General features: G+C 47.8%; 2 protein-coding genes across 2 annotated transcripts in view; both read right to left on the reverse strand.

Moving 5' to 3' along the window:
- The window catches only part of LOC149316829 (thrombomodulin-like), a 902913-nt gene that overhangs the window by 327286 nt on the left and 549267 nt on the right, over positions 1–26360 (reverse strand). The window lies entirely within an intron of this gene.
- LOC149316833 (homeobox protein Nkx-2.2-like) lies at positions 1552–14838 on the reverse strand. Its single transcript, XM_089518767.1, has 3 exons — positions 14749–14838; positions 3404–4101; positions 1552–2117 (listed from the first exon to the last, which is right to left on the reverse strand). Exons 2-3 carry the CDS (start codon positions 3741–3743, stop codon positions 1552–1554), a joined length of 906 nt encoding a protein of 301 aa, XP_089374893.1. The 5' UTR covers positions 3744–4101; positions 14749–14838.

Here is a 26360-nt window from a genome sequence, read left to right on the forward strand (position 1 = left end):
TCAAGGAGGGGGCAGAGAAAGCAGAGAGGCCGAAAATAAACCCAGTGGGGTGAAGAAAAGTTGGGTGAGGGGAGGAGGAGGGGAGGAGGAGGAGGAAGCACTGCTACCCGAGTCCTCTTCCTCTTCCTCCAAGAGTTTGGAGACTCCGGAGTCCTACTAACCCTGGGCCACCAAACACAGGCCCAGGGCTACCTTCCTTGGAAAAAGCAGCAGCCGCTGCCATCTCCTCCTCCCATCATCTAAAGGGATCCAGACCCTTTCCACTGAGTCCTAGATGGGCTCTCCTCCCTTTAAAGCTTGTCCCCGGGCAAAAACACACAGGCGGTACTGAAAAGCAAAGGCAAGGCGCGACCTTCAACTTCACTTGAGCAAAAACACAGTGTGCGGCTTAAGACAAGACTTAAGACAAGATTTGTACCCATACGTATGTATATGTACGCACGCACACATATATGCACACACAGTATATATAATATAATATAATTCTACACACACACACACACACACACAGGCACACACTTTTTTAAAAAATCAAAATATCCCCAACATTGTTCTTTTGCTCGACTTTATACATGCGTGTTTCAGTGGAGAGAATCAAGAAATAGTTTTGGGTGGGTTTTTCGGGCTCTGTGGCCATGTTCTAGAAGAGCTTATTCCTGACGTTTCGCCTGAATCTATGGCTGGCATCTTCAGAGGATGCTGGCATGGAAGAGCTTTCCATAAAGATGCCAGCCACAGATACTGGCGAAAGTCAGGAATAAACTCTTCTAGAATATGGCCACAGAGCCCGAAAAACCCACCAAAAACTATGGATGCCTGCCATGAAAGCCTCCGACTTCATAAATCAAGAAATACCGATGCTCTGCTTGGGCATGTATCCAGACATTTGGATCTACACTTTTGTTTTATTTGGGGAATATATATATATATATATATATATATATATACCTTCCGAATAGAAACAAACCAAAAACAAAGTTTGCCCTGGCTGTACCTATATATTTACACACACATTAATAGAAAAACAACAAGAAATGTCTGACAGCTGTCAGAATTTCAGACCCAGGCTCAAATAAAGATATATTTAAAGGTGGACTAAAACTCTCCGTGGTTGTTTTTTAAAACAGTCCTCCTTCCGTGGTTTATCTGCCACCAACCACAGCTTCTTCGTCACACAACCTTTGCAAAAATCACAAGAGGGTGGATGTCGTATTCTTTTTTTTTATTCTCGTTTCTTCTTCTTTAAAATTTGTACTGTTAGGTAGACAGGACCACTAGCGACGGCGCAATTCCCCCCCCCCTTCTTTTTCCTTTGTAAACATGGCGCACAAAACAACCCCCTCCCCAAGAATGAAAACCGAGCCCCTCACCCCCTAAAAGAAGGAACCCACCCTCCCTCCCCACCAACCCTTCCCCATCCCCATCCCTCCCTCACCCCAGGCCCCTGGATCTGAGTCCGGCCAAGCCCCCCTCTGTCCTCCCCGGCGGGACCTCCGTCGGTCAGTCGGCGGGTGCTTGGCGTGTCTCTGGGCGGCTCCGGGGCGCCGTCCTTCACCAAGTCCACTGCTGGGCTTGTACCAAGTGGTGGGCCGAGGGGTACTGGGGGTTGCCGGCGGCGCTGTACTGGGCGTTGTACTGCATGTGCTGGAGGGACTGGGCGCTGTAGGCGGAGAAGGGGAGGCCGGCCGGGAAAGTGGCGGCCGCCAAGTCCTGTGCCTTGAGCGTGTGGCACGGCTTGCCGTCCCTGACTAAGACTGGCACGGCCACCCGGCGCGGGGAGGGCAGAGGAGTCACTTCCATACCTTTCTCGGCCCGCGCCCGCTTCATCTTGTAGCGGTGATTCTGGAACCAGATCTTGACCTGGGTAGGAGTCAGCCGGATCAAGCTGGCCAGGTGTTCCCGCTCCGGCGCCGAGAGGTACCGCTGCTGCCGGAACCGCCGCTCCAGCTCGTAAGTCTGCGCCTTGGAGAAGAGCACTCGCCGCTTGCGCTTCTTCCCGGAGGAGTCGCCGCCGTTGCTCGACGTCTCCTTCTCGTTGTCCGGGGACTCGTCGGCCGAAGGCTCCGGGGACTTGGAGGCCGAGTCCTGCTGGGAGTTGCTGGAGGCCAAGCCGTGCACTGAGGAAGAGGAGGAGGAGGAGGAGGAGGGGGAAAGAGGCCGCCGAGAAGGAAGAGAATCAAAAGAAAGAGAATCAGAAGAAACAGGGGTTGGCCCCCTCTCCCCACCATTGTGTACCATGCCTCACCCCACAAGCCTCCTCCTGCCTCTGCCAACCCGCCCCGGCTTCCTAGGCTGCTCCCTAGGTTTGGCTCCACAAACCTTCCCTCCCTTAGAAATGCCCCAGATCCAGCTGGCCTCCTTTCCTTTCCTTTCCTTTCCTTTGCCTTTTTGCAAAAATCAAGACTAAAAGAAAAGCAAGGGATTGCAACAGCCAAGACGGCCCCCCTTCCCTGGATCTGCAGCGGGAAGATACCCGGCTTCCTTGCGCCTTGCTCCTAACTTCTCCATCTGACATGCATCCATCCTGTTTTACACCTTCCCTTTCCCCGCTCCTTCCCTGTGAGGATCACTTGGATGGTTTATCTCTTTCTCTGTCATTTTGTGCTACACAATAAGGTGCAGGAAACACAAGCAAGGCACACAGGGGGAAATGGGACTTGGACACGCAAGCCACCTTAGCTTATTTTAGGAAACACCATCTAGAAAAAGAAAGAGGGCATTTCAGGCTTGGCCTGGAGGGCATTTTTAATCATTGCAATATTGGGCACGATCCACAGGGATCTTGGGCAGTTCTAAACACTCCAATGAGAACTTCCCGAAGGATCGTGCCCCTTTCTCCCTCTCCTTTTAACAGGATTTGGACTTTGGACACTTCCCTGGAGGAAAAAAACAAAACACCAACAGACACAACGGATGTCTTCTTTCTCTGCTACGTGGATTGATTTTTAAAGGATAGTTCAACAAGCCGTTCTTTGATCCAGCCCAGCCAATGGGACGATTTACAAACGTCCAAACCAAGGCCATCCAACATTTCCCCACAAAGCAGGCTCTGTCAGCTAGGAAAGTAGAGAGAAGGACGCGGCGGAGGGAAGAGGGGAGGAAAATAATATTTTACAAAAGGAAAAACCCACCCATGCTCCAGGGGGGGAAATTGGGATGCTTCCTTTCCAAATCTTCCCAGTTTGCTATAATTTGTTTTAAAAGGGACCCCAAACCATGGTTGAGCAGAATGCAAAAATCCACCTGTCCACTTTGTTGTTTTCAAGGAGAACTTGAACCCACACAGCCCAAAATAGAGGGAAGGAGTGCAAACAATGCGGGTTCATCCGGGGTTTTTCCTGGGGCGGGAGGGGGGTGGGTGTGAGAGCCTCCCAATAAGCCCAGTCTAAGTTTGCCTACTTACAGGAATACTGGATGCTCTCGGTGGTGGCCAGCCAGCGGGTGTAAGGGTTGTCGGCGTTGTCGTAAAAGGGGTTCTTCAGCGGCAGGGTCTGGACGGCCTCCTGGAGGGCGGTGGTCCCCAAAACTCCCCCGGGCTTTTTGGGGGGCTCCGAGGCCTCTGTCTCTTCGTCCCCCCCTTCCACCACGGAGCCCTCCTCGTCATTGGTGTCAGGCAAGTCCAAGATGTCCTTTACAGAAAAGCCGGTCTTTGTGTTGTTGGTCAGAGACATATTCCGGCCAAATGGGATGCAGGGGGAAACTTGGAAGGACCAGTTTGTCAATCCTCTGGGTTCGCCAAACATGCACCGGATTTGGGGGGGGGGGGGGAGAGAAACAGGGTGGGGGGAGGAAGGGGAGAAGAAAGAAGAGGATGGGGGGTCGGAAGAAGGGGAGGGAGGCAAGAGGGACAAGGGGGGTTGTGGTTGTGTGGGGGGGGAAGAGAAGGGGCAAAGCAGAGGCAGTCTTTCGGCTCCTAATATCTGTTGTTTCAGGCTGGAGGGGTGGGGGGCAAGGCTGGACTTTGTAACTCCAGGAAAAAATGCCAACGTGGGTTTACTTGAGGGTCTGCTTTAAGCCCAGAGCGCTGATGGTGCCTCCTCGAAAAAAGCAAGCCATTGCCGAGAAGGGCAGTCCATATAAGGTTGGTCTCCGCACATGAACCTGCCGAGAGGAGGGAAGGAGGGTGGGTAAATTGGGGGGGGGTGTTGGGGGATGTTGGGGGGGGTGGGAGAGAGAAAGAGAGAGGGAGGGGAGGGAGGGAGGGAGGGAGGGAGAGAGAAATGCATTAAAAACGCAAAAGGTTGGCCACGTGTGGGCGGGTCTTGGGAGTCAAGTGGATGAAGACAGTGTTTGCAGATGTGAAATTGCGGGGTTTTTTTGGAGGGGGGGGGGGAAGGATGCGAGCCTCCGCCATTGGTGCTGTAGCACATGATGAGTGGTATAACGTGTCAATTAATTACAAAGACGGGGAGGGCCTTCCCGACACAGTATTTACATACAAAGGAGCTCCAAGTAGCCAGATATTCCGCATACTTGAAAGTACGTTTTAACAAATTGCCACTGGAATACCCCTCCCCCCCCCCCCGCCTTTCCCTTCCCTCTGCCCCCCCCCCATCCCTGCCTCACCCCCAATATCCAGATTTTGCATTCATTTCCCGTTCTCAGGAAGCTGACACAAAGCTTCCTTCCTTTCTTTGCAAAAAAGGGAGTAAAAATGACTATTTTGACTATTGACTGTTTTGCTGGAAAATTCACTGTTTCGCCAAGTGCCTCCTGCTAAACTTTAGGAGAAGAGAGGTCTAATTCAAATTATTGCTTGTTACCCTAAACAAGATGTTGTTGGGATGGCAAGAGCCCAACTTATGTAAACCTCCTAGGTCAATATTTTGGTTGAGGCTTAAGGATGAGTGCTAGGAAATTAAACAGCAAGTAATTGATTCCCGTTTGCTCCGAAATCTGCTAAACGGGCAATAAAAGAGGATCATTCAGCTCCTCGATAGAGTCGAACGATTTTCTTTTATTTAAGAGAGAGAAATATTTGCTCACGACCAATTTATTTCGCTTTTCCCTTTGAGGAGAGATTTCCTTGTTCGTTCAAGCTGCTGCCAAGGCCACAAAGAGGCGATTTTTAAAATAATTCTGTTTTAAACTAGAATTTTGAAAGAAACATTTTCCCCTCCACCCTGTTCCCACAGTACAGAATTTCAAAGTCATTTCATTTGAAACAAAACAAAATAAAAAAGGCAAATTAAAAATAACACACACACACCCTCCATTTGTAAAAGCAGCTCTAGTAATAGCCTCGCACACAATATGTGTCCAGAACACGAGGCTCCTGCTTATTCAGACTGCATTACAGGGCATTTTAGGGATCTGTGGGAAGACAATAAAAACCTTGGAGGCAGGAAAATTCGCAGCAGAGGAGCACTTCCCTTGAACCAAACTTTTCTTTTTCTGTTTCTTTTTCTTTGCCGGCTCTCCCCTCCCTCCTTTCTTTCTCTTTCCCTTCCCCTCCCCTCCACCGCTGGGGGTTGCTTTGGTTTGGTCCCCAGAGATTCACGGCTGGTGGCTCTTCCTTGGGACTCTCTGCTACATCTCCCCCCCCCCCCCCAAGCCCCATTTTAGCCTTTCCTTTTGGCTGCCCCGAGGCTGGAAGCTGAAGCCGCATTGTTTATCTCCGAGGGAATCTGGGTGTGGCGGCGGAGGCGAAGCTGGTGGTGTCGGTGGAGGGGGGGGGCTGACCCCAATATTTAGGGCAAGCCCGAGCTGGATGCAAGGACTCCTTTTGGGGTCGGTTTTGGGGGAGGGAGGTCTTCAAAAAGGGGGGTCAAACGGGATGGTCTCTCTCTTCCCCCTTTCCTTCTCCCCAAAGCCCCCTGACACTTTCAAAATGTGTGACTTTCTCAGCCACTAGTGAAAGTGGGCAATTGGGGTGGGTTTTTAATTTTAATTTTTTTTGCAAGGTGGATGGGTTGGAGGACTCGAACCCAGAGCCTGGGGTGGGTGGGTGGGTGGCAATCCCCCCAAGTAATTAATGATTGTTGATCAGTTTATTTCTCTATGTGCCTGGCCCCCCACCCCCTCTCCCCTCCCTCCCTGCCTCCCCATGCCTCCCATCTCGTATGTGATGTGGATGACAATGCTTGGGGCTTGCTTCTTCTTCTCCCCCCCCCCCCCCAAAGCAAGTCCCTGAGCGCATCCTGGGTGGTCGGACCGGGGCAAACACAAATACAAACCGATTGCTAAGCTGCGGACAATGGGCGAAATGTAGACAAATGTCCGGCTTCTGTTGGAAGCCTTTGTCCTAGGCCAGGTTTTGCATTTATTTCACTGGCGAAATAATACGTGATTGACGCCCTCTTTCAATGTGTCCTAACTGTTTGGAATAAATCGGAGGTTGTTCCTAGTTGTCATGGCATTCAACGCCTTTCAATGGACTATCTCTTCATTCATTTCGGAATCTTGCCACAATATTAAGGGGGAAAAAACCCCTTCGTGGAGATGTCCCCTAGTTCGGCTCTTCCTTTTCTTTGAGTAAAAATAAATAAATAAATCAAAAATAAAATAAATGCACCACTCCCCCCCCCCCCCAATTCCCCCGGCCTCTGTATGTATGCATACATCGAGACGAAGGCAAGGCTAGATTTTAAATAGATAACGTATTCTTTTACATCGCATATATTGAGACCAAGAACGGGGATGAAAGGAGCGTGATAAGTCAGAATATGGCAGCCCTGCAGGAATTATTCAAGATGATAATGTATACTTGTCTATAAAATGCGGGAGGGGCGGCCTGGTTTTTAAAACAAACGAGCTAATTTAAGATCATGCGTTCAAATCATTTAAGGCAGGAAGGCAGCTCAGGGATTGTGGGGGGAGAGAACCTAAAAACAGCAGCAGCAGAAAGGATTAACCGCACGAAAATGTAGCCAATAAGTCGGTAAATAAATACATTTTGGGGCTAGAGAGTGGTGGAGGCGAAGCGACCATTCATTGTTTCATTCCGCGCTGCAATGATATTTTTTAAGAAGCGAGAAGGGGAGGAGAGAAGATTGGGGGAAAGAAAGAGAAAGAATGAGAGAGAGAGAGGGAGAGAGAGAGAGAGAGAATGAGAGAAACCTCCCTCCTCTCTGGAGCCAGGCCAAGGCGACAAGACTCGCAGTTGAAGAACAAGACTTTAGGAAACGCCAGCCGCTGCACGCAGCGACAAATAGCAGCAACAAACCAACTAGGGACATACTACACGCACACCCTCCTCCAGCCTCTCTTCCTACGGCCTTCTCCTTAAAGAGAAAGTTGTGGTGGGGCAGAGGAGGAGGAAGAGGAGGAGAAGGAAAAGGAGGAGGAGGAGATGACGATGGGTGAGGAATGTGGCGGAAGGTGACCTCCTTATCTGCTAAAGGCCCTGGGGAAGGACTCCTGTTCTTGGGCTCTTCTGCTTTTTGGGGTCTTGGATGGATAGGACTGCTGCCCGAAGCCTTGCTGCTTTGGGTGACGAGGAAGGTCTCACTTGTTGAACTGTATCAATAAAGGCCTTCTGGCGGTGGAGTTGGGAGCCCCCCGCACCCCGGGGCAGATTCGCTCCCTCCGGCCACCTGATAAGCAAATATTTTCCTAAGGGGAAATCAGGGCTCCGAGGGAACATTAATCAGCCTCCCTTGCGACAGCGGGCGACAATAGGCCATTGAGAAGCACACACACACCGCCTGAGCGGCACAGCTGGACTGTGACCAGCCATTCTCCTTTGTACACAAAAGACCTGCAATAAGTCATAATTTCGTCCCCTCTCACCTTCACTTTTTCCCCATTCCCACCCTCGCACCAGACTGATGCACGGCTCACCTGCAAGTTTGCTCTACCTGCACTATTCTCACAACCTCAAATAAGAGGGGTTTTGTGTGTGTGTGTGTGTGGTGGACCCACAACTGCCCCTCCTGTGACAGAGGATGCACTGCTAAGGTCTTTTTGGTTTTTATTCCTCCTTCCAAAGCATTTCTCGATGTTGTTTGGGCACAGGGTTTTGGCATCCCTCTTTGGGTACCTGCCAGCCCGACCAAATTTTGGTTAGGAAGGGGGACTGTTGGGGGATGGACCCCCGTGAGGTTAGACAGGGTCGATGGAAAATTCAAAGTCAAAGTCCACCCTGGTAGTAGTGATTTGTGATGGATTTTGCTGTCTAGTACAGAGGGGAGGCCAAAGCTGAAATACTGGCCTAACCGCCTGAAATGGGCTCTTTGTCCATTGAGAGGCCAAGCTGAGAAAACTGCCTGCATTTGCTGGCAGAGACTTTAGGAAAGAATAGTTGTCAGTATCTCGACGTGGAAAATCTAGGTCTACTTGGATTTGTCTTGAGGACGCAACCTATTTTGAACCTCTGTTCTGGGTGAATAGTCCGGCCTATAAAGTAACCTGGGTTCAGATCGTCCTCGAAGGATTTTTCAGCTTCAGAACGGAACTCTTTCCCTTCTTTTAGGGTTCCTTTGGCTGGGCCATAGGCATCCCACAGGAGACGAGACCCCTAGGTTGCATCCGCACTGCAGAAACAGCCCAGGTTGACACCACTAACTGCCATGGCTAAATGCTCTGATATTCTGGGAACTGTAGTTTTGTGAGACATTTAGCCTTCTCTGTCAGAGACCTCTGGTGCCACAACAACCTACAATTCCCAGAATTCCATTAGCCTTGGGCCATAGCAGTTAAAGTGGTGCCAGCCTGGATTATTATTTCTGCAATGTGGATGCGGCCCCAGACCCATTAGATGCTCTCTCTTCTATGGCACAGAAGGTCATTTCCATTAGTTGATAGCTGAAAGCTTCCTTGGCCTTCTATTCACAGGTTTGTTTGCTCCACAAATTGTATGAAAAGCGCTTATGGTGAACCAAAGTGATGCCCACCAGCACCTCATTTCCGAGGCAGAACTCTCGACCTGGAAAATCTAGGTCTACTTGGATTTGTCTTGAACCTATTTTGAACCTCTGTTCAGAGTGAATAGAACTCCAGAGTGTCCCGATTCTTTCCTCCAACCCACATTCCTTTGCCGCCTTCCTTCCTTCCTTCCTTCCTTCCTTCCTTCCTTCCTTCCTTCCTCATCAATCTCAAGGGTTTGGTCTGATGAACTTGGCTGATCCTGGTGACAGAACTCCATAGCCTTAGGAACTCGAGCTTCCTGAAACCTTCTTGCTCTTCTATGCTCTTCTATTGAAGGCTCACATCTGACCATTGCTCACATCTGACGATTGTTGATTTGTTGGCTAAATTAAGGATAAACCCAACGAAGCAGTGGATCTCAGCCAACAAGCGGGCCCTTACTCACACCCCACCTTTAAACAGCAACAGCCCAAGCCGATCCGAAGGCGGACACATTCCAGTGTTTTGCTGAGATTTTGCTGCGAAAGGGGCAGGGATTCTGTCCGCCCATCAGTTTAAGGACGCTGGGAAGCCCTTCCACCCGCAGGCTGCGGGCCCTAAACCCGGGAATTAAAGGCTGGAGGGGGGTTATTTGAACAATTGAAGAAGAGGCTGAAAAGGAGAGGTGCGTGTACACAGCCTAAGTGCTTGTACTTCAGCACAAGTGCCCTCTAGAAGCCAGGGAGTGTTTACCTGTTTACTTTTACAGGTAGCTCAAACACTAGCCAGTCGCCCCTTCACGGATTTCTGCAGATCTCTTAACCCACAGCCCCCACAAGAGTCCTTTCAGCCTCCGAAATGGGGATGCGCTACTGCTAGTATTATTGTGTCAATCCCCAATGACGTCCTTCCCCTCAGCAGCTTCCAAAGAACTGGAAGCTCTTCGGCACCGGGAAAGTTGTGTTTGATTCTGAAGGAGGAGATGGAAAGTTGTGGCCAGTTACACAATGCTCTTAAGGCTAAGGACATCCAACGGCGGCGGCGGCGGGGGCTTTATAGTAAGAGTGTTGAAAGGTCTTGGCCTTTTGTGGTTTTGTCCTCACAAAGTAGGCGACTTTAGTGTCAGGCCCCGATGGCAACCACGACGTGTGTTGCTATTTGGAATACTTAGAATAAAAACCCAAGCAAGGTCCATCCGTAGTCTAACAAGATGCCCAACACTGCATTGTGTGTGTGTATATATAAGTGTGAGCGTGTATGTGCATGAATGGGTGGGTGTGGGGGATAGAGGCAGTTAGTTCAAACGCCCCACTTGGCCTTGATGCTACAAAGCCAAAAGCATCATCTTCCTTTCATTTTTTTGCTACTGGGCAGAAGCCATTCAAAAGCACAAGGTCTTTCCTATTCATCTTAAGGCACCGGAATTGCCGCATTTCATTTTTTGTGTGTGTTTGGACGGAGCAGAGGGAAAAGGGGGGTTCAACATGAGCCTGTGTGTGTGTGTTTATGTGCGTGTGTGTGTTTGTGTATGTAGAAGCGAAGCGAGCCGAAGGAAAGAGCTCTGTGCAGTATATAAGGGTTGATCTCTCACCCATCGCAGCATCCCATCTCAGATAACAGCCTTCAAGTGGATTAGTTTATTGTTTGATTAGAGCAAAGGTGGAAAGCAAATTGTTTCCATTCCCTTCGCGCAAACAAAAACACACATCGCACCTTTTAACGTTCCTCGGGAGGATTAGCTGAACAGCAGACACAAAGCCCCAGTTGCGGGGCTGGCATGTTGTTGTTGTTGTTGTTGTTGTTGGTTTTGTTTATCTCCGCTTTGATACTCTCCTGATAGGGGTACACTTGAAATCAATAGAAAAGACAAGGCAAACACCCAATCTACTTCTGATAATTGCAACAGAAGGGATTCACCTTCGCAAGAGCAATGAGGACAATCCTTGTGAGCCTTTTGCTTTCAAAGAGCTGGGGGAGAGGGAGGGTTTGATCACCGAAATTAGCTGAGAATGCAAAGGCGGAAAACCCTGAAAATCGAGTTTAAGTGCACCAAGAATTAGAGCTGTTTCCTTCACATCACCGCCAGCAGCTCAGAAAAACCCGCCGACAGCCTTCCACGTTTAATACAAAAATCATGCCTTTGATGCGATTTGCCATGAAAAGCAAAAAGTTACTGGCGGAATCCTAACAAATGTCCCTTTCCTTCTCAAGGAAAATGACGCCGAAGTAAGAAAGTTGGGACGAAAGTGCCCTGCCAGCATTGTCTGAAACTCTGGGAAGGGGATTTTTTTGGGAGAAAGCCGACTGCTCCTGAGCCCATTAAGGTACCCAAAGGTTATTTAACTCCGAGGAGGCTTCGAGGTGTCAGAATAGGCTGAGATTACCTTTGCTTTGCTGGAAGAAGAGACACAAAGGACCCCCCAGAACTAGGAAGGTAGGATTGATCAGTATCAATCCTATATCTGGCCCTTTCAGGATGTGAGCTCTCCCTTCGCCTCATTTTCAGATTTTCTTCTGAAAAAGCAACCGCTTCCTTGTCATTCTCACATTAGGGAACTAAATAAATCAATTGGAGAACGCTTTCCAGGTCAGCATTCTCTGAAGATGCCAGCCACAGATGCTATAAACTCTTCTAGAACATGGCCACATATAGGCCGAAACCCCACAAAAAACTAGGACGAAAGCCTTGGACTTCAAATAAATTGGAGTTGAGGATCTCTACATCTAAATGAAGCATTTCGTAGGAGGAGAGGATTATGATTTTTCCCCCTTCCCTTCCAGCGCTCCCTTTGATAACAAGCTTTCTCCCAATCCTTTCGGGAAATCTCCCGGGGTCATAAATTGTAATAGACGTTATTCTTTATTTATTTATACAGGCTAATCGGTTATTTACGGGCTGTGCGAAAAGCCAGAGGGCACGTGTTAGGACTTTGATAAATCGGCCTTAATGAGATTTTTCGGAAACGTACTAAAACACCGCATAACGCAATTTTAAAAGAAGAAAGTAAATTGACAAGTTGTTCCTCCAACAACCCGAACAAACAAAAGGAAGTCTTGGCGTCGCCCGCATTGAAGGCCACGCAGGTTGCAGCACACATAGAGCGGCCCCTCCGCCGCAAAAGCTAAGCCTAGCCTCCGGCGATCCTTTCGGTTCCAGTCTATTATGGCCGTTTTATGAGTCAACTAAAAGCTTCCTTCCCTCCAGCCAATCTTTCAGCTTTATTCGTTCGCCTCTCTCTAATGATTAAACGTGTCTCAATGAGATTAAAACGTGGTCAGCTCGCCTTCAGAAGTCTGCTCGCCAATGAAAAGACCAAGCCTTTCTATAATTTTGGGAATACAGCGATTTGACTAGAAGAGGTTTCTGTTTCTACATGCGACCAGAGTTAGAGGCGCTTGGCTGTGCCATTTAAGTTCATATTATCTACTGTACACACACACACACGTATATAATATATATTATCTACTATACACATATACATCATTGGGGGTGCACAGTAGACAGAGGAAAGAAGTCAACCCCTCCAAACCGACTCGCATTTCAAGGGATCCTAAGTCCGAAAAGCACTTGAGATCCGTCAAACAAGTTCTCTCCCACGCAGGAAAAACTGAAACATGTGATTTTGAGAAGAAAAGAAAAGTTAGAAAAAGTAGTCGCCTCGCAGAAAAGAACTGAAACGGAGGAACTTTGCAAATACAGAAACGCAGGCTCGTTTGTCCCCCTCGAAGGAAAATGAATGGAAGAAAGGAAAAGCGAGGGGTTGCCACAGAAGACGAGGAGGAAGATGAAACACCTGCGAATGAAGCATGCCCAACTCTGATGCGAAGAGGCTGCCTCTGAGCCATTCCTGATCCTGTGGCGAACTCTGCCGACCCCCTCGAGGATACCTTGCATTTACAGCACTTAGGTAGCCACTGTTGTCGGGTCCCCAGCAAGAAGAAGAGGCAACCTGAGCTCCAGGCAAGGAGCCCCGACTTGTCTCAGGTCCTCCCCCTCCCCTCCCCAGCCAAGGAAAACTGTCTCAAAGAGATTTCCAGGGTGACCAGACATGCCCTCCTTCCCCAGGACACGTCCTCCATTTCAGCCTTTTTGCCAGGAGATCATGACCAAGGAGCACACATTTCTAGTCCTATGCGTGGTTGCAGCTTTGCTTTTTTTTTTTTGGGGGGGGGGTTGTCCTCCATTTGTATGGCATGTCCTACATTTGGCGTGGCCTCTTCGAAGGAGGAAAAAAACCCTGCAGGGAGGCCAGCCACAAATGCTGGCGAAACGTCAGGAATAAACTCTTCTAGAATATGGCCATATAAAAACCCACTAAAAACCCTAAAGATGCCGGCCATGAAAGCCTTCGACTACCCAGCAGGGAATGGACTGAGCTAGGGCCAGATTTTCTTCCCCGGGCACCTCTTTACCTCCTTGGGCGGAGAGGGCTGGTTGGCAACCCAGGGCAGGATTTGCGGGGTTCCTGCTCCCCTTTCCCCTCTTTCCTTCTTTGTACTGGCACTTCATACTTTGGACTGCCGTCCTTCTTTCGTCCCTCCCCTCCCTTCCCTCAGGAGGAGGCCTTTGGCCAGGTGACCCCCCCCCCCCTCAAATCTCAGTGGCCATTTCTCGCCTTCCCTCTGGGCCTCGATACTTCAGCCTCAGAGTGGGGGGCAGTGACGAATCCCCTTCTGAAGAAACTTGCTCAGAAAACCCCATGCTTGTAGGGTCGCCCTAAGTCGGAAAGAACTTGAAGCCACACAACAACAACTTTGGGGAAAGGGGGGCGGAGGAGATGGGATTAGGAAATGGGGCGACAGGGGGGCACCCAAGGGTCCTGGCTCTGAGGGGAAAGTATAAAGGCGCCAGGGACCAGTCAGGCTCTTCCCACGCCTCAGGACCCACACTGGCCGCCTTCCCACACGGACCCCCACCGGACCCCACCCCACACGGCGCCCCTCTTCCCTTTATCCCCCAGAAACCCTTCCTCAGCCCCTGCCCCCTAAAGCCCGCCCTTCTGCCTTCAGAAGGCAGGTTTAGAGCCACCAGAGCTTCATTTCAACCTTCCTGTCCAGGAGGAATTTCCTCCAAATGTCCTCCATTTGCAGCAAGACTAAGCACCAGGAACTCCTATTTAAGCTGCCCAGGGTCAGAGCGAGCAGAGGTCCTTCTCCTTTTCCAGGACCTCCATTTCAACCATTTAAGTCCTCCTTTCCCAGGAGAGGTCCTCCGTTTCAACCTTCCTGTCTAGGGGGTTGCGTCCTCCATTCGGAGCAGGACTAAGCAGCAGGAACCCGTACTGAAGCTGCCCTGGGTCAGGACGACCAGAGGTCCTCCTCCTTTTCCCAGGACAGGTCCTCCGTTTCAACCTTTTCGTCCGGGAGGGCTTTCAAAACGTCCTCCATTTGGAGCAGGACTAAGCATTTAAGTCCTCCTCCTGTTCCAGGAGAGGTCCTCCCTTTCAACCTTTCTGTCTATGGGGAATTTCAAAATGTCCTCCATTCGGAGCAGGACTAAGCAGCAGGTACCCATATTGAAGTTGCCCTGGGTCAGGGCGACCAGAGGTCCTCCTCTTTTATCCTATTTAAGTCCTTCTGCTTTCCCAGTACAATCTTTCATTTCAACCTTCCTGTCCAGCAGGGCTTTCATAACATCCTCCATTTGGAGCAGGACTAAGGAGCAGGAGCTCCGATCGAAGTCCTCCTCCTTTCCTAGGACAGGTCCTACATTTCAACCTGGAGGGCTTTCAAAACGTCCTCCATTTGGAGCCTGGACTGAGCAGCAGTCGCTCAGACGGTTTCAGTCTGGAACACGGTGGTGTCGCGTCCTCCCTTTTCCTGGAGTGCCCTACATTTTTAATTTTTGGGTCCTTTCCTTGTCTTCTTTCGAGGTGAAGACATGGAGTCCCCCTGCAAGGCGACCCTTCGATGCCCCCAACCCCGTCCCCTCTCTCCTTCAGTAGAAGCCAAGCACCTCACCTGGTGATGGTGGTGGAGATGGTGATGGTGGTCCTCTGCCGCTCTGGTCCCTCAGGCGTTGCTTGCAGGTCCTCCTGCCTGCCTTGAGGGCTGGGCTGGGCGGGTGAGCCAGTTGTGGGGCTGCCTATGGTCTCTCTTGCTCTGTGTGTGGGTTCTTAGTGTGCTGCTGGAGGAGTCCCTGGCGGCGCGTGCGAGGGGCGGCTGCTCTGGCCAGGCTTTATATAGACCCCCCAGAAGCGCCGGCTCCTTCCTCCCTCTGCGCTCCCTCACATTATTATTGTCTCAAAGCGGCAGCAGCTTCACGATCGGGGGGGGGGGGGGAGGAGGAGGAGGAGGAGGAGGCTGAGTTTCATCTCTCTCTCCCTCTCCCTCTTCTCCTCTTCTCTCTCTCTCTTTCTCTCCTCAGCGACGCGGTCTTGTTTGTTTTGCTTCCTGCCTCTCTGACGTGGGACAAAATATTGGCCATATGTTCCTCGGTAATAAATTGGTCGGGAGCGCAAACACGCCTGTTCCTGGATGGCTCTCTCTCTCTCTCATTCTCTCTCTCTCAGCAGATGGACCCACATCTCCAGCCCCACCGCCCCCCTCCTCTTCGCCCGCCTAATCCGCAGGTCTTTGTCACCCGCGGAGGGACTGCCTCTTCTTCCTTTACCCCGATCCCACCTCTGTTCCCCCTCTTCACGAGGACCCCCCAAAACTTCTGCTGGAGGGATTGGGGGGTGCTTTTCAGGCTCCCCTCCCCCTCGGAATGGAAAGAGCTCACCTTCCCCATAAAAACGGCTCGGTCGCTAAGGCGCTATCAATCCCCCCCCCAGGCCAGATGTGGCACGTTATTGATGTGTGAAAGCTCGTTTACATTAGATAGGCTGATCCAAGCTTTGATAGCGCGCTTTGCGAGGGAAGGAGGCTGGGTTGCCAGCTCTGGGTCCAGCTGCATCTTCATCTCCCCCACACCCCTCCCTTCGAAGTGGGGGTCGGATTTGGAGGGGAGGGAAGGGGTCTGGCCAGGGACTAGTGCAGGTGGCCAGGGGCTAGGATCCAGGAAGCCTTGGCCTCTTGGTGGCCCCAACGAGGTTCTGTCTTCTCTGCCTCGTTCCTGAGAAAGAGGAAGAGCTTGTGAGACTCATCCGAGGGTCCCTGAAGGAGGTTGCCTTCAAGAAAACACATCTCAGGGTGAAGAAATAATCCAGTTTCAGACCGCTTTAACTGCCATGGCTCCATGCTACGGAATTCCGGGAATGGTAGTTTGTTGTGGCACCTCTGGTTTAGTTAATCCGAAGTCATGATCTCCTAAGCATGATCCCCGAAGTCATGGTCCCCAGAGTCATGGCACATGATCCCCAAAGTCATGATCCCCAACCCTTTCCACCCCTTCCCTTTCCCTCCCTGCCCTCTCTGGCAAGGAAGAAGCCATGCTTCCCAGTTCTCCTCCTCCTCCCCGATTGCCTGTCCAGCCGGGGCACTTAAAGCGTAACTGAGCCGTGTTAAGTGATTTGAGGAGACGCCGTCCTCGCTATGGGGAGAGTCAAGGAGGCCGTAGGGACGCGCCTTTCCATTGGGAGAGCGGAGAGGACTTAATTTTTAAAGCAAACAGCCACCCGACTGTGGGATCTCTCTCTCTCTCTCTGTCTTGCGGCCTATGCATACCAATGTATGGATGGAAGAGGGGCTTGGCTGGGCAACCCACCCCCCTGAGAAAGAAACGCTGGGAGTCGGTGAAAAGGAAACCCTTTGGGATTGTATATACGGACACAACGGCGGTACGCACCGATTGTTTGTGGTTGTGAGTAAATTCGGGGTGGAAATGGAAGGATGCCTATGTGAGGCTGCTGGAGCGATCTGACTTGAGGGCCTCAGCATTTCGGATATTGTTCGATGTCTTTATCATTCCGTACCAAACCAAAACCAAAAGCAAACCAAAAGGGGCCGGGAAGAGTGTAGAAAGGGAGAAAGTAAAGAGAGAAAAAGAGGCCCTTCTTCTTCCTTACCACTCAAGGCCTCCAAGGCCTTTTAGATTTCAGGCAAAGGCGACTGTCAGAGACACCGGTGGAGTTCCCCCCCAAATTATGAATGATGTTCAGTCCCGACATTAAATTACCAGCGAAGAGTTTTGGCCCTAGGCTTGAGTGGTGACCAAAGGAAGGGCTTCCTCTTCAAGATACTCTTACGGGTTTCCCACCTTCAAATCCCCCTTAAATTAAGCGATGGTCCTCGGCGGAGCCTTTTTCCTTCAGCGGCTGCTGTCAACGCCCGATGGGATCGCCAGTACCCTCCACCCGGGCGCTAGAAGCCTCTTAGGCAGGGTGACCAGATGTCTTCACCGCAAAGGAGGACAAGGGAGGACATTCCAGAAAAATGGAGGGCACCACAATGTAAAAAGCTCAAAACACCACTATAGATGTAAATCCGTGCTTCTTAGTCCTGCTCAAAATGGAGGACGTTTTGGAATCCCTCCTGGTCAGTAAGGCTGAAATGGAGGACGTGTCTTGGAAAAGGAGGACGGCTGGTAACTCTACTCTTTGGAGTGTGGCGGCTCTGAGTTCGGGGGGGGGGGGCAGCTACTGAGTCTTACAAAGGAAGGAGCCTGAATGGAGGCAGCAGCATAGGAAGACTTCGGAAGAGCTCCAGGAATTTCACCACAGACCCGAATACGTGTGGATGGCAGGGACAATGACTCCGGAGTCACTCTGACCAGGTTTTGTTGTTTGTTTGTTTGTTGCTGTGTGACTTGCCCAAGGTCACCCGGGGTTTTTTTTCATGGCCGAGCCCAGATACCAACCCTGGCCTCCAGAGTGGCCGTCCTCCCGTTTGATAAACTCCAATGACCATTGCACCACGCTGCCTCTCCTCTGACCCACAGCTGCTCCGTGCCTAAACCTGACTTGGACTTGGTTGTACATGTAGCCACAGCTTTCCTTGTTTTTAGGATGCTTCTCTTCCCCATACTCATCCCCCATCCCCCATTTTCATCTTCATCTTCATCCTCATTCTCATCCTCATCCCCATCTTCCTCATCTTCATCTTCATCTTCATCCTGATCCCCATCCCCATCTTCATTCCCATCCTCATCCCCATCTTCATCCGCATCCTCATCCCCATCTTCATCCCCATCCTCATCTTCATCCCCATCCTTATCCTCATCTCCATCTTCATCCCCATCTTCATCCCCATCCTCATCCCCATCCTCATCCCCATCTTCATCTCCATCCTGATCCTCATCCCCATCTTCATCCTCATCTTCATCTCCATCTTCATCCTCATCCTCATCCTCATCCCCATCCTCATCCCCATCTTCATCCCCATCCTGATCCTCATCCCCATCTTCATCCTCATCTTCATCTCCATCTTCATCCTCATTCTCATCCTCATCCCCATCCTCCTCATCTTCATCTTCATCTTCATCTTCATCTTCATCCTGATCCCCATCCCCATCTTCATCCCCATCCTCATCCCATCTTCATCCCCATCCTCATCCTCATCCCCATCTTCATCCCCATCTTCATCCCCATCCTCATCTTCATCCCCATCCTTATCCTCATCTCCATCTTCATCCCCATCCTCATCCCCATCTTCATCCTCATCCTCATCTTCATCCTCATCCCCATCTTCATCCTCATCTTCATCCTCATCCCCATCCTCATCTTCCCTTCCCTTTCCCTCCCCTCCTTATCATCAAAACCAACTGCAGCAGGGACTTTGCCTGTTGCAAGCCTGGTTGACCCTAGAAGCCGATGGAAGATTTTTCTTAACAGTCCCCCCCTGCCCCCCCATTGCCATAGGAAAGTTAATGGATTCCTCCTTAGTCTGAATAGCTGCTGGAGAAGAAGGGGGTTTGAAGAGGTGAGAAAGGAGACAATCCGGCAGGTGCAAAGAGGCCGGTGAGAGGCACCTTTTCACCTCAAGTGCGGAACACCCACAATAGCTCTCTCTCTCTGGCTCCTTTCTCCTGGCTTTTTTCACAGGGCCACCAGAAACCTTTAATTACTGCTGTAAAAGCTGGAGCCTCGGTGGAGCTTGACACGGTTCCTGGTGTACTTCACACTTCCTCACGGAAATTAAGTCTTTATCTATGGTTAAAAACAGGTGAGGCGCAGGGTTTATTTTGCAGGAGCTGGAGAGCACTTCTTCAGCTTCAGAGGCCTCCTTCTCCAGCCCTGAAACTCCTTGGTCCAGTTTTTCCTCCTAGGTTGCATCTGCACTGCAGAAGTGCTCTGCTTTGGCACCACTTTAACTGCCATGGCTCAATGCTATTGAGCCATGCTAGTCCCAGTTATGGGAATGGTAGCTTGTTGTGGCACTAGCCAGGTGGGACTAGTTCAATGGAGATTGCAGGTAGATGTCTGGGAGTAATACAAGTAGATGACATTAGGTCCTTGGCTGTTCTGCAACCATCACTAGCACTCATCTCCATTTGAAACAGTAGGCTTTGGTGACTGAGTTCTGCCTTGGTAATGAACATTCAGTTTTGAATGTCTGTGGGTATGGGGCAGAGGGAGAGATTGAAGTTACCTCCCAAAGGTATGATCTAGCCCAAGTTAAACACTATTAACTTCCATGCATCTGAGTCCCATTTCTTTGTTATGCCCCATTCACTGAGATTAACCCATGGAACCTGGAATTTAACCTCGGGCGGATCCTGCCCAAGAAACCTTTTCAAGTATGGTTATGTTTTTCCTAAATTAAATTATAAAAGTATCCCAGAAATCCTGGCTGTGTAATATATTGAACTTAGAGCCTTCGCAATAAGTACCTTTGCTATGATTAAGGAATAATAACAACAGAGAGGTTCTGGTTCAGCTCAAGGCCCACATTTTTGAATGTGTCTATTGGAACCTAAACGTTCCAAACTTGATTTAAAAAGCAACAACAACAGCCAGTGAATCGTTGTGAAAAGGTTGGTTCAGCACGTCTTCTTTCAAAGTTCAGGTTTATTATATATCTTAATATGTTTATGCAAAGAACGAAGCTCACTAATAGCAGAATAGCAGGATACAATATGGACTTTCAGATACCACATTTGCACAGATAGCAATAGAAACCACAAAAGCAGGGAGAGATGTCGAGTTGAAAATACTTCACAGCACAGTTAAAAATAATGCCAATATGCATTATATGTGGAACATTTCATTCATCTCTTTATTAGCGTGGATTGAAAGAGCTGCCAAATCCACCTTTCTGAGACATTCTTCTGAGGATTTAATGAATATAGTAGTAGCATGAATGTGGTGCCCTTGGAGTGTTAGAAGACCACTACATGCATATTGCAATAATCCTGCCATGAACATTGTAAGGTCTTACTATTCCTATATGGCAGGTGCTGAAATATAGGGGTTGAAGCCAACGGGAGTTCCCCAAAGGCCTTTAGAGAGTTAAAGGTGGCACTTGAATCAAAGACTTCCTGGCTCACAACTGTCACAAATGGCAGCTGCACTACATGAGTTGTCACATGGATAAAAACATTATTGTGTGAAGCTGAAGGCTTTCATGGCCGGCATCCATAGTTTTTTGTGGGTTTTTGGGCATTGTGGCCATGTTCTAGAAGAGTTTATTCCTGACGTTTCGCCAGCATCTGTGGCTGGTGTCTTCAGAGAAGCACATTTTTGTGTGCTTGATATCAGATACCAATGAACAGAGGACCCAAGACTACTGCTGAAGGCAGCACATCTAGATTAATGATTTGGATATGGACACTTCAGAAAATTCAGACACAGGGAACACAGAGCAAAGAAGAAAGGTGGTTGTGGTGAAGAACACATCAGCAACAGGAAAGAGGCTGGTCCTTCTACAGCATCCTCTTCTTGGTTCACATTCTACCTGTTCCATAACTTTTCACTCCCATGATGGTTCACATGTTTGGATTTGAATCTTATGTACAGTGCTTGCAAGTATGAAGCAGGTGTGAGACTGCCTTTCGAAATATCACAAATGTCACACACATTAGATATGTGCATGAGAGGATTTGAAGAAAAGTGGGACACTGGCATACATACATATATAACATATGGCTTGCTAAGTCAAAAAGTCTTCCCGGTGGCTCAGTAAGCCGCCTTTTTTGAGACCTGTGACTGCCAAAATGGGGCGGGTGCTTTCTGGGGAGTAAGGTGCATTTGGCTTCATGGCTCGGAAGTGGCGCGTGTCTTGCGTAGAAAGATCTATTTCTGGTTCTTGAAGAGACAGGTGTGAAAATCCCTGTTTGCATCTATTGAGCCAGGATGATACCCAATATATATAAGTATCATAAACTGTTCTGATTAGAGCTCTTTTTTGCTCCCACTTATTTCAGTGGCAACAATCCTTGTGAAGCACCTTTGTGTAATACTTCAAAACAAGTAATCCCTTCACCTCTGCATGGATATTGGCGTAGACTGCCTTTATATTTGGGCAACCAAGCCTAAGCATACCTCATCTAGCAGATACACACCTGTGATTAACAGATGGCCATTGCCTATGATGCCTTTCAAAAGCACACATAACAATCTGACAACAGCAAGCTGAAATTAGCTTCCCATTTAACACTTTGTAGTTTATTATGACTCTGATGTGATGATAGCTTTTGCTGCAGTTTTGTTTAAGCCCCCCTTTTCACTTTTGTTATAAAATACACTCTTCCAGTGAGATTTCTCAGAACAGAGACTTTCCAGTTGCTTTAGAGGCTAATTTTCATAGGTGGATACCAAGTGAAACATATAAAAGGAGTTAAGAAAAGGGTAATCGTTGTCGTCCATGAGAACAGGTTCTTCTTCAGTAATAATAATTTTGGGGGAAATGGGGCCAAAAAGATGAACCACTTGACCAGTATTGTCAGACAAGAGAACAGTTCAATACTATGGAGACTTAGGAGAAGCCACTGCCTTGCCTGGGTTCCCCCCTAACTGTAAGTAAAATGTGAAGGACAAGCAACCACTGAAATTTGATGTGCCTCAGACTCCCAAGAACCTATGGGATTTCTTTAGCTCTTTTGGCCTAAGGATGTGTAGAATTTCATTCAGATATATGGCATGTCATATTTATTTTTTCTCTCCCCCCCCCCAATATTTTTTAGGAAAGCAGGTTTTGAAAAATAAGAATTTAAGTTTCACAAGACAGAATAGAAGTAATGAGTGTACACTCCTGTGCGCACATACACACACACATCCTTTTTGGTGCTCTCCGCCATGGTTGTAGGGGCACTGGCTTGCTTAAGTTACAGACACTCGTGTGCAAACAGCATATGGTCCCCAAAGGGGAAGCATGGGCTTAAGTCAAATAAGACAGCGAAAGAACTAACACAAAAGACAAATAAGACCTTTGTATGATACAAATGATTTTGCTTTTGATGTTAGCTCAGTCCCATGTGAGGCTGGATCATGTTAGTGATGTTTACTCTGTTGTCAAATTACACAAAAGGTGGTTGCAAAATGATTTCATCATGGAATTTCCATGCAAATCACAGCCGATCCACAGAAAATACACACGACCTAAAATGGTGTATGGATTTTATCCAGATTATTGTTTGTGACAGCCTGATATAAGGGCAAAGAAATAGGGGCAAGGAGGCTGGGGGATAAAGAAAGAGATTGCTCAAGCCCATTCAGAAAGTTTCAACATTATCTGGGAGCTAAATTCAGGTCTCAGCAAGAAAGCTACATGTTGGAACCAGTTATCTTCCATTTGTATGTGGGCACAGATCACCTCATTTTACTAAATTATCTCATTGTATTAAATCTGGGTGTTCAGATATGCAGAAGATATGCCTTTTTTTGGAATGCTCAAAGTGCTTCACATACATTATCACAGTGATCTTCACAACAACCTGCCAAGAAAAGGGACAATCATTGTCTTCACATGACCTTAAAGATGGCAAAGTGAGACTGCACAATTGTATGTTTATTTTAATTTTAAGTTTATGGGAGAAGTGAGATTTGAACCAGCCAATTTGGATCAAATGAGATGTGATGTGGGAGACCTGATCTTCCATCTTAACAAGACGTTAAGAGCAGATATAGAGGGGGAACAACTGGACAGGGATTATGGCACTATGAGAGGACAGAAGCTGCTCTCTGCTCCACCTTGGGGATCTTACAGGTATCATACAAGTACAAGCTGACTTGTCAGACAGCAAGCTCTGGGGGTGGGATATTTTAATTAAGAAAACCCTAGAAAACATTAGCCCTCCATTTTCTAGTGCTTTGCTCCTGACTCTATTCTGCTGCCCAACAGCTGATATTAATTTATCCCTATGAATGACTAACCATGTCTTTCTCACTGTGGCCTAGTTTGTTCCTGTGATGGACATTGCATCAGGTTTTTTTAGCCTGAGAAGACAATGATTGAACTACGCCATGCAAGCCTCTCAGTCTTAATTGTAATGGCTTATTTTATTCACTCCTCAGTAAGTATCTGACGAATTAAAGAATGAACACCATTAATCAAAAATATGGAGGGAATGAAGAGCTATAGGAATATTATTTTAGTTAGGGAACCATTTATTTCTGAGCAAATTATAGGGCACGCCAACTGTAATTTATCCATTTGGCTCTTCTGAAATTTTTGTGGCTATGATTTTTAGCTTAAGCACATAGCACATGGAAGCTAGTCCTTCAAAAGGGCCTTATAGTTGCTGGGATTTTTTAGATGGGGGCAAACAATACTCAGGACTTTAACATACAAGGCTGTAAATCTGCTATTAAAGCTAGAGAATATCACCTTTGGCAATACTTATCACACAAGGTCATGGCTGTTTTGGTGCTACTTTGTTGTTAGAGCATCCCCTTTCATTGACTGGGAACGCCTGTCAATAAGCTTCAAATACGCTGCTGTAGCATTTATCCACAAGTGCTATAACTTCCTCGTGTGGCAGTCGCATGGTATTGGGCAGTTGCATGGTGTTAGTGTCCCCCTTCCCTATTCCAAAGCAGGCTTATTTTCTACATTTTCTACATTTTCTTTTTTCCCCTTCATCCCAGCATCTGCCAAAGAGTTTCTCTTCAAGAGGAGACTGTCATTTCTTCTTTGATGGGTGGGTAGAGGTAGAGGTGGAGATGGAGGTGGAGAATCTAGCATCTTCTCACCTCTGCTTGTCAAAGAAGAAATGCAAGTCACTGGAATTCACTTATAAATAAAAATAAAAATAAAGGGATAATGGGCAGGGCATAGAGAAGGGGGATGAGAGTAAGTGGGAAAGAGGAAGAGTACCCTCAATGGCACAAAAAGGCTCATTATGCTCTTGAAGAAAGGTGCAGTAATAAAAGCTCCAAAACCAATATGTTTTTAAATCATATTTTAGTAAAACAACTGTGGCAAACGTGAGGCAAGACAAAGGCTAATGCGATAAAGTCCACAGCGCATCATGTTTTCCTTCTGGGTCCTACCTAAATAGGCTCCACGTTTTGATGGCTAGGCTCTGTTTTGAGACTGTCAGGATTAGGAATATATGTAGAATTCATCAGACCTGAATTTTTAAATGAATTTAGCAGATTTGGACTTCCTGAACCTATAAGCAAATTGAAACACACTATTGTGCCCAAATCCACACTTTTCAGAATTTAGCAATCTGATTTATAACTCACATGCACACAAAGGAAGGAGAAGTGGATGCATACACAGACACAGAAACAATACAAATTGTGTGTGTGTGTGTGTGTGTGTGTGTGCGCGTGCGCATGTGCATTTTTGTTGTTATTAGCTGCCCTAAAGTTGATGCCAACTCATGGCAACCCTGTGGATGAGACACCTCCAAGACTCCCTATCCTCCACTGCTCTTCAAACCCATTGATTCCATCCATCTGGCATGCAGTCTTCCCCTCTTTCTTTTACCAAACACCTTTCCTAGCATTGTTGTCTTTTCTAGTGATCCATGTCTTCTATTTATGTGGCCAAAGTATGACGGCCTCAATTTGATCATCTTAGCTTCCAAGGAGAGTTTGGGTTTCATCTGTTCAAGGAGCCATCTGTTTGTCTTTTTGGCTGTCCATGGTATTCTAATCACTCTTCTTCAGCACCACATCTCGAATGCATAAATCAGTGATGGTGAACCTTTTAGAGGCCGAGTGCCCAAGTTGCAACCCAAAACCCACTTATTTATTGCAAAGTGCCACGTCCCTCTGGCTTTCTAGTAACAAACTCTGGCAAACTCTATGCTTGGGCAACGGGACATGTTCCCACAGAGAGGGCTCTGAGTGCCACCTCTGGCACGTGTGCCATAGGTTCGCCATCACTGGCATAGATTTTCTTTCTGTCTGGTTCCTTTACCGTCTAGTTCTCACATCCATACATGGTGATGGGGACTACAACAACAAGGATGATTCTAAGTTTAGTACTCAGTTGTGTATCTTTACTCTTTAGGATTTTTTCTAATTCCTTCATAGCTGCCCTACCCATTCCCAGTCTTTTTATTTCCTGACTGCAGTCACCACTCTGGTCAGTATTTGATCCTAGGTATGGGAATTCTCTGACTTATCTAGGTAAATGAAAGCTATCCAGGCATGATCTGCTAGCCCCATGGAAATGGCACTGCATATTCTAGCTATGCTCATTCACATGCCAAGAGTCAAGGAACACTGAGAAATCATGAAGGCTGGAAAAAAAGCTTGTACAAATCCGTGTGCAGCTGGAAACCATAGAAGCATCTAGTTGGCTGGCTGGCTAGTTGGGATTTGAGTGGACCATGATACATAGGAAAAGATTAATCTCTTCCCATGTGCCATAGTGACATTAAATGTTAAATGACTGTGCACATTTACAAATTTTTACACATTTTAAAAATGTGCTTTTAATTTTTGCCCCTTAATGTTTTAATTGGATTGTTATTTAATTATTTTTAAATTTTTGTACTACTGCAGATTGTTTTTGCTGTTCTTTTTATATCTACAGTGTAAGCCGCTTTGGGTCCCTTATTAGAGGAAAAGTGGGATATAAATCAAATAAATTAAATAATAAAATAAATAATGCGATCCTATACCTGTCTTCTCAAAAGTAAGTCCCAGCAATTGCAAGTTCAATGAGGCCAGCTGCTAGCGGAGTGTATCTACAATTACAAGTTTAACTTCTTAGTTGGTTGGGGTTGTTTTTTTGTAAAGGAACTGAAAGCAGTACAAAATCAAGACACTTTAGGATTAAAAGTTCTTTAAAAGGTCTTGGAAAATGACAAACTATTCACTTGATACCAAAAAGGATAATATTCTGGTAGCAAGCCTCCCTGTTGATAGTTTTCCACAGACTGAGCACCTTGCTGGAGATGGACTTATCTCTGTCACTGGGCACCACATCTAGCAAAGTTCTCCAGTTATGCTCTCTTTGAACTGGCAGTCTTTCTGGAGGCAAATAACTCTGTTCCCAAGGCATGAAGTGCATTAAACTTTGGCCAGCACTGGTACTCTTGAGAGTTTTGAGAGAGAATCATTACAGCAGAGCAGCGCCAAATGCTTCCAGCATGAGGTGTAGTTAGCATATAGGCAGTTGGACTTTGAACTAACTGCTGTTTCTTGACAATCTTCAGTCGATGCCTCCTGTCTGGTGCAATAGTCTAATTTATAGGTTGAACAGAATATGAGTAATTGTGGGAAAGGATTATTTTTGTCTAGACAGGGTTGTAATTGATGCACTAGTTGAAGCTGGTGGAAGATGCTCTACGC

This window comes from Sceloporus occidentalis, unplaced genomic scaffold, assembly GCF_023333645.1.
Source record: "Sceloporus occidentalis isolate IW3139 unplaced genomic scaffold, rSceOcc1.0.p SCAF_3, whole genome shotgun sequence".
Classification (NCBI taxonomy): domain Eukaryota; kingdom Metazoa; phylum Chordata; class Lepidosauria; order Squamata; family Phrynosomatidae; genus Sceloporus; species Sceloporus occidentalis.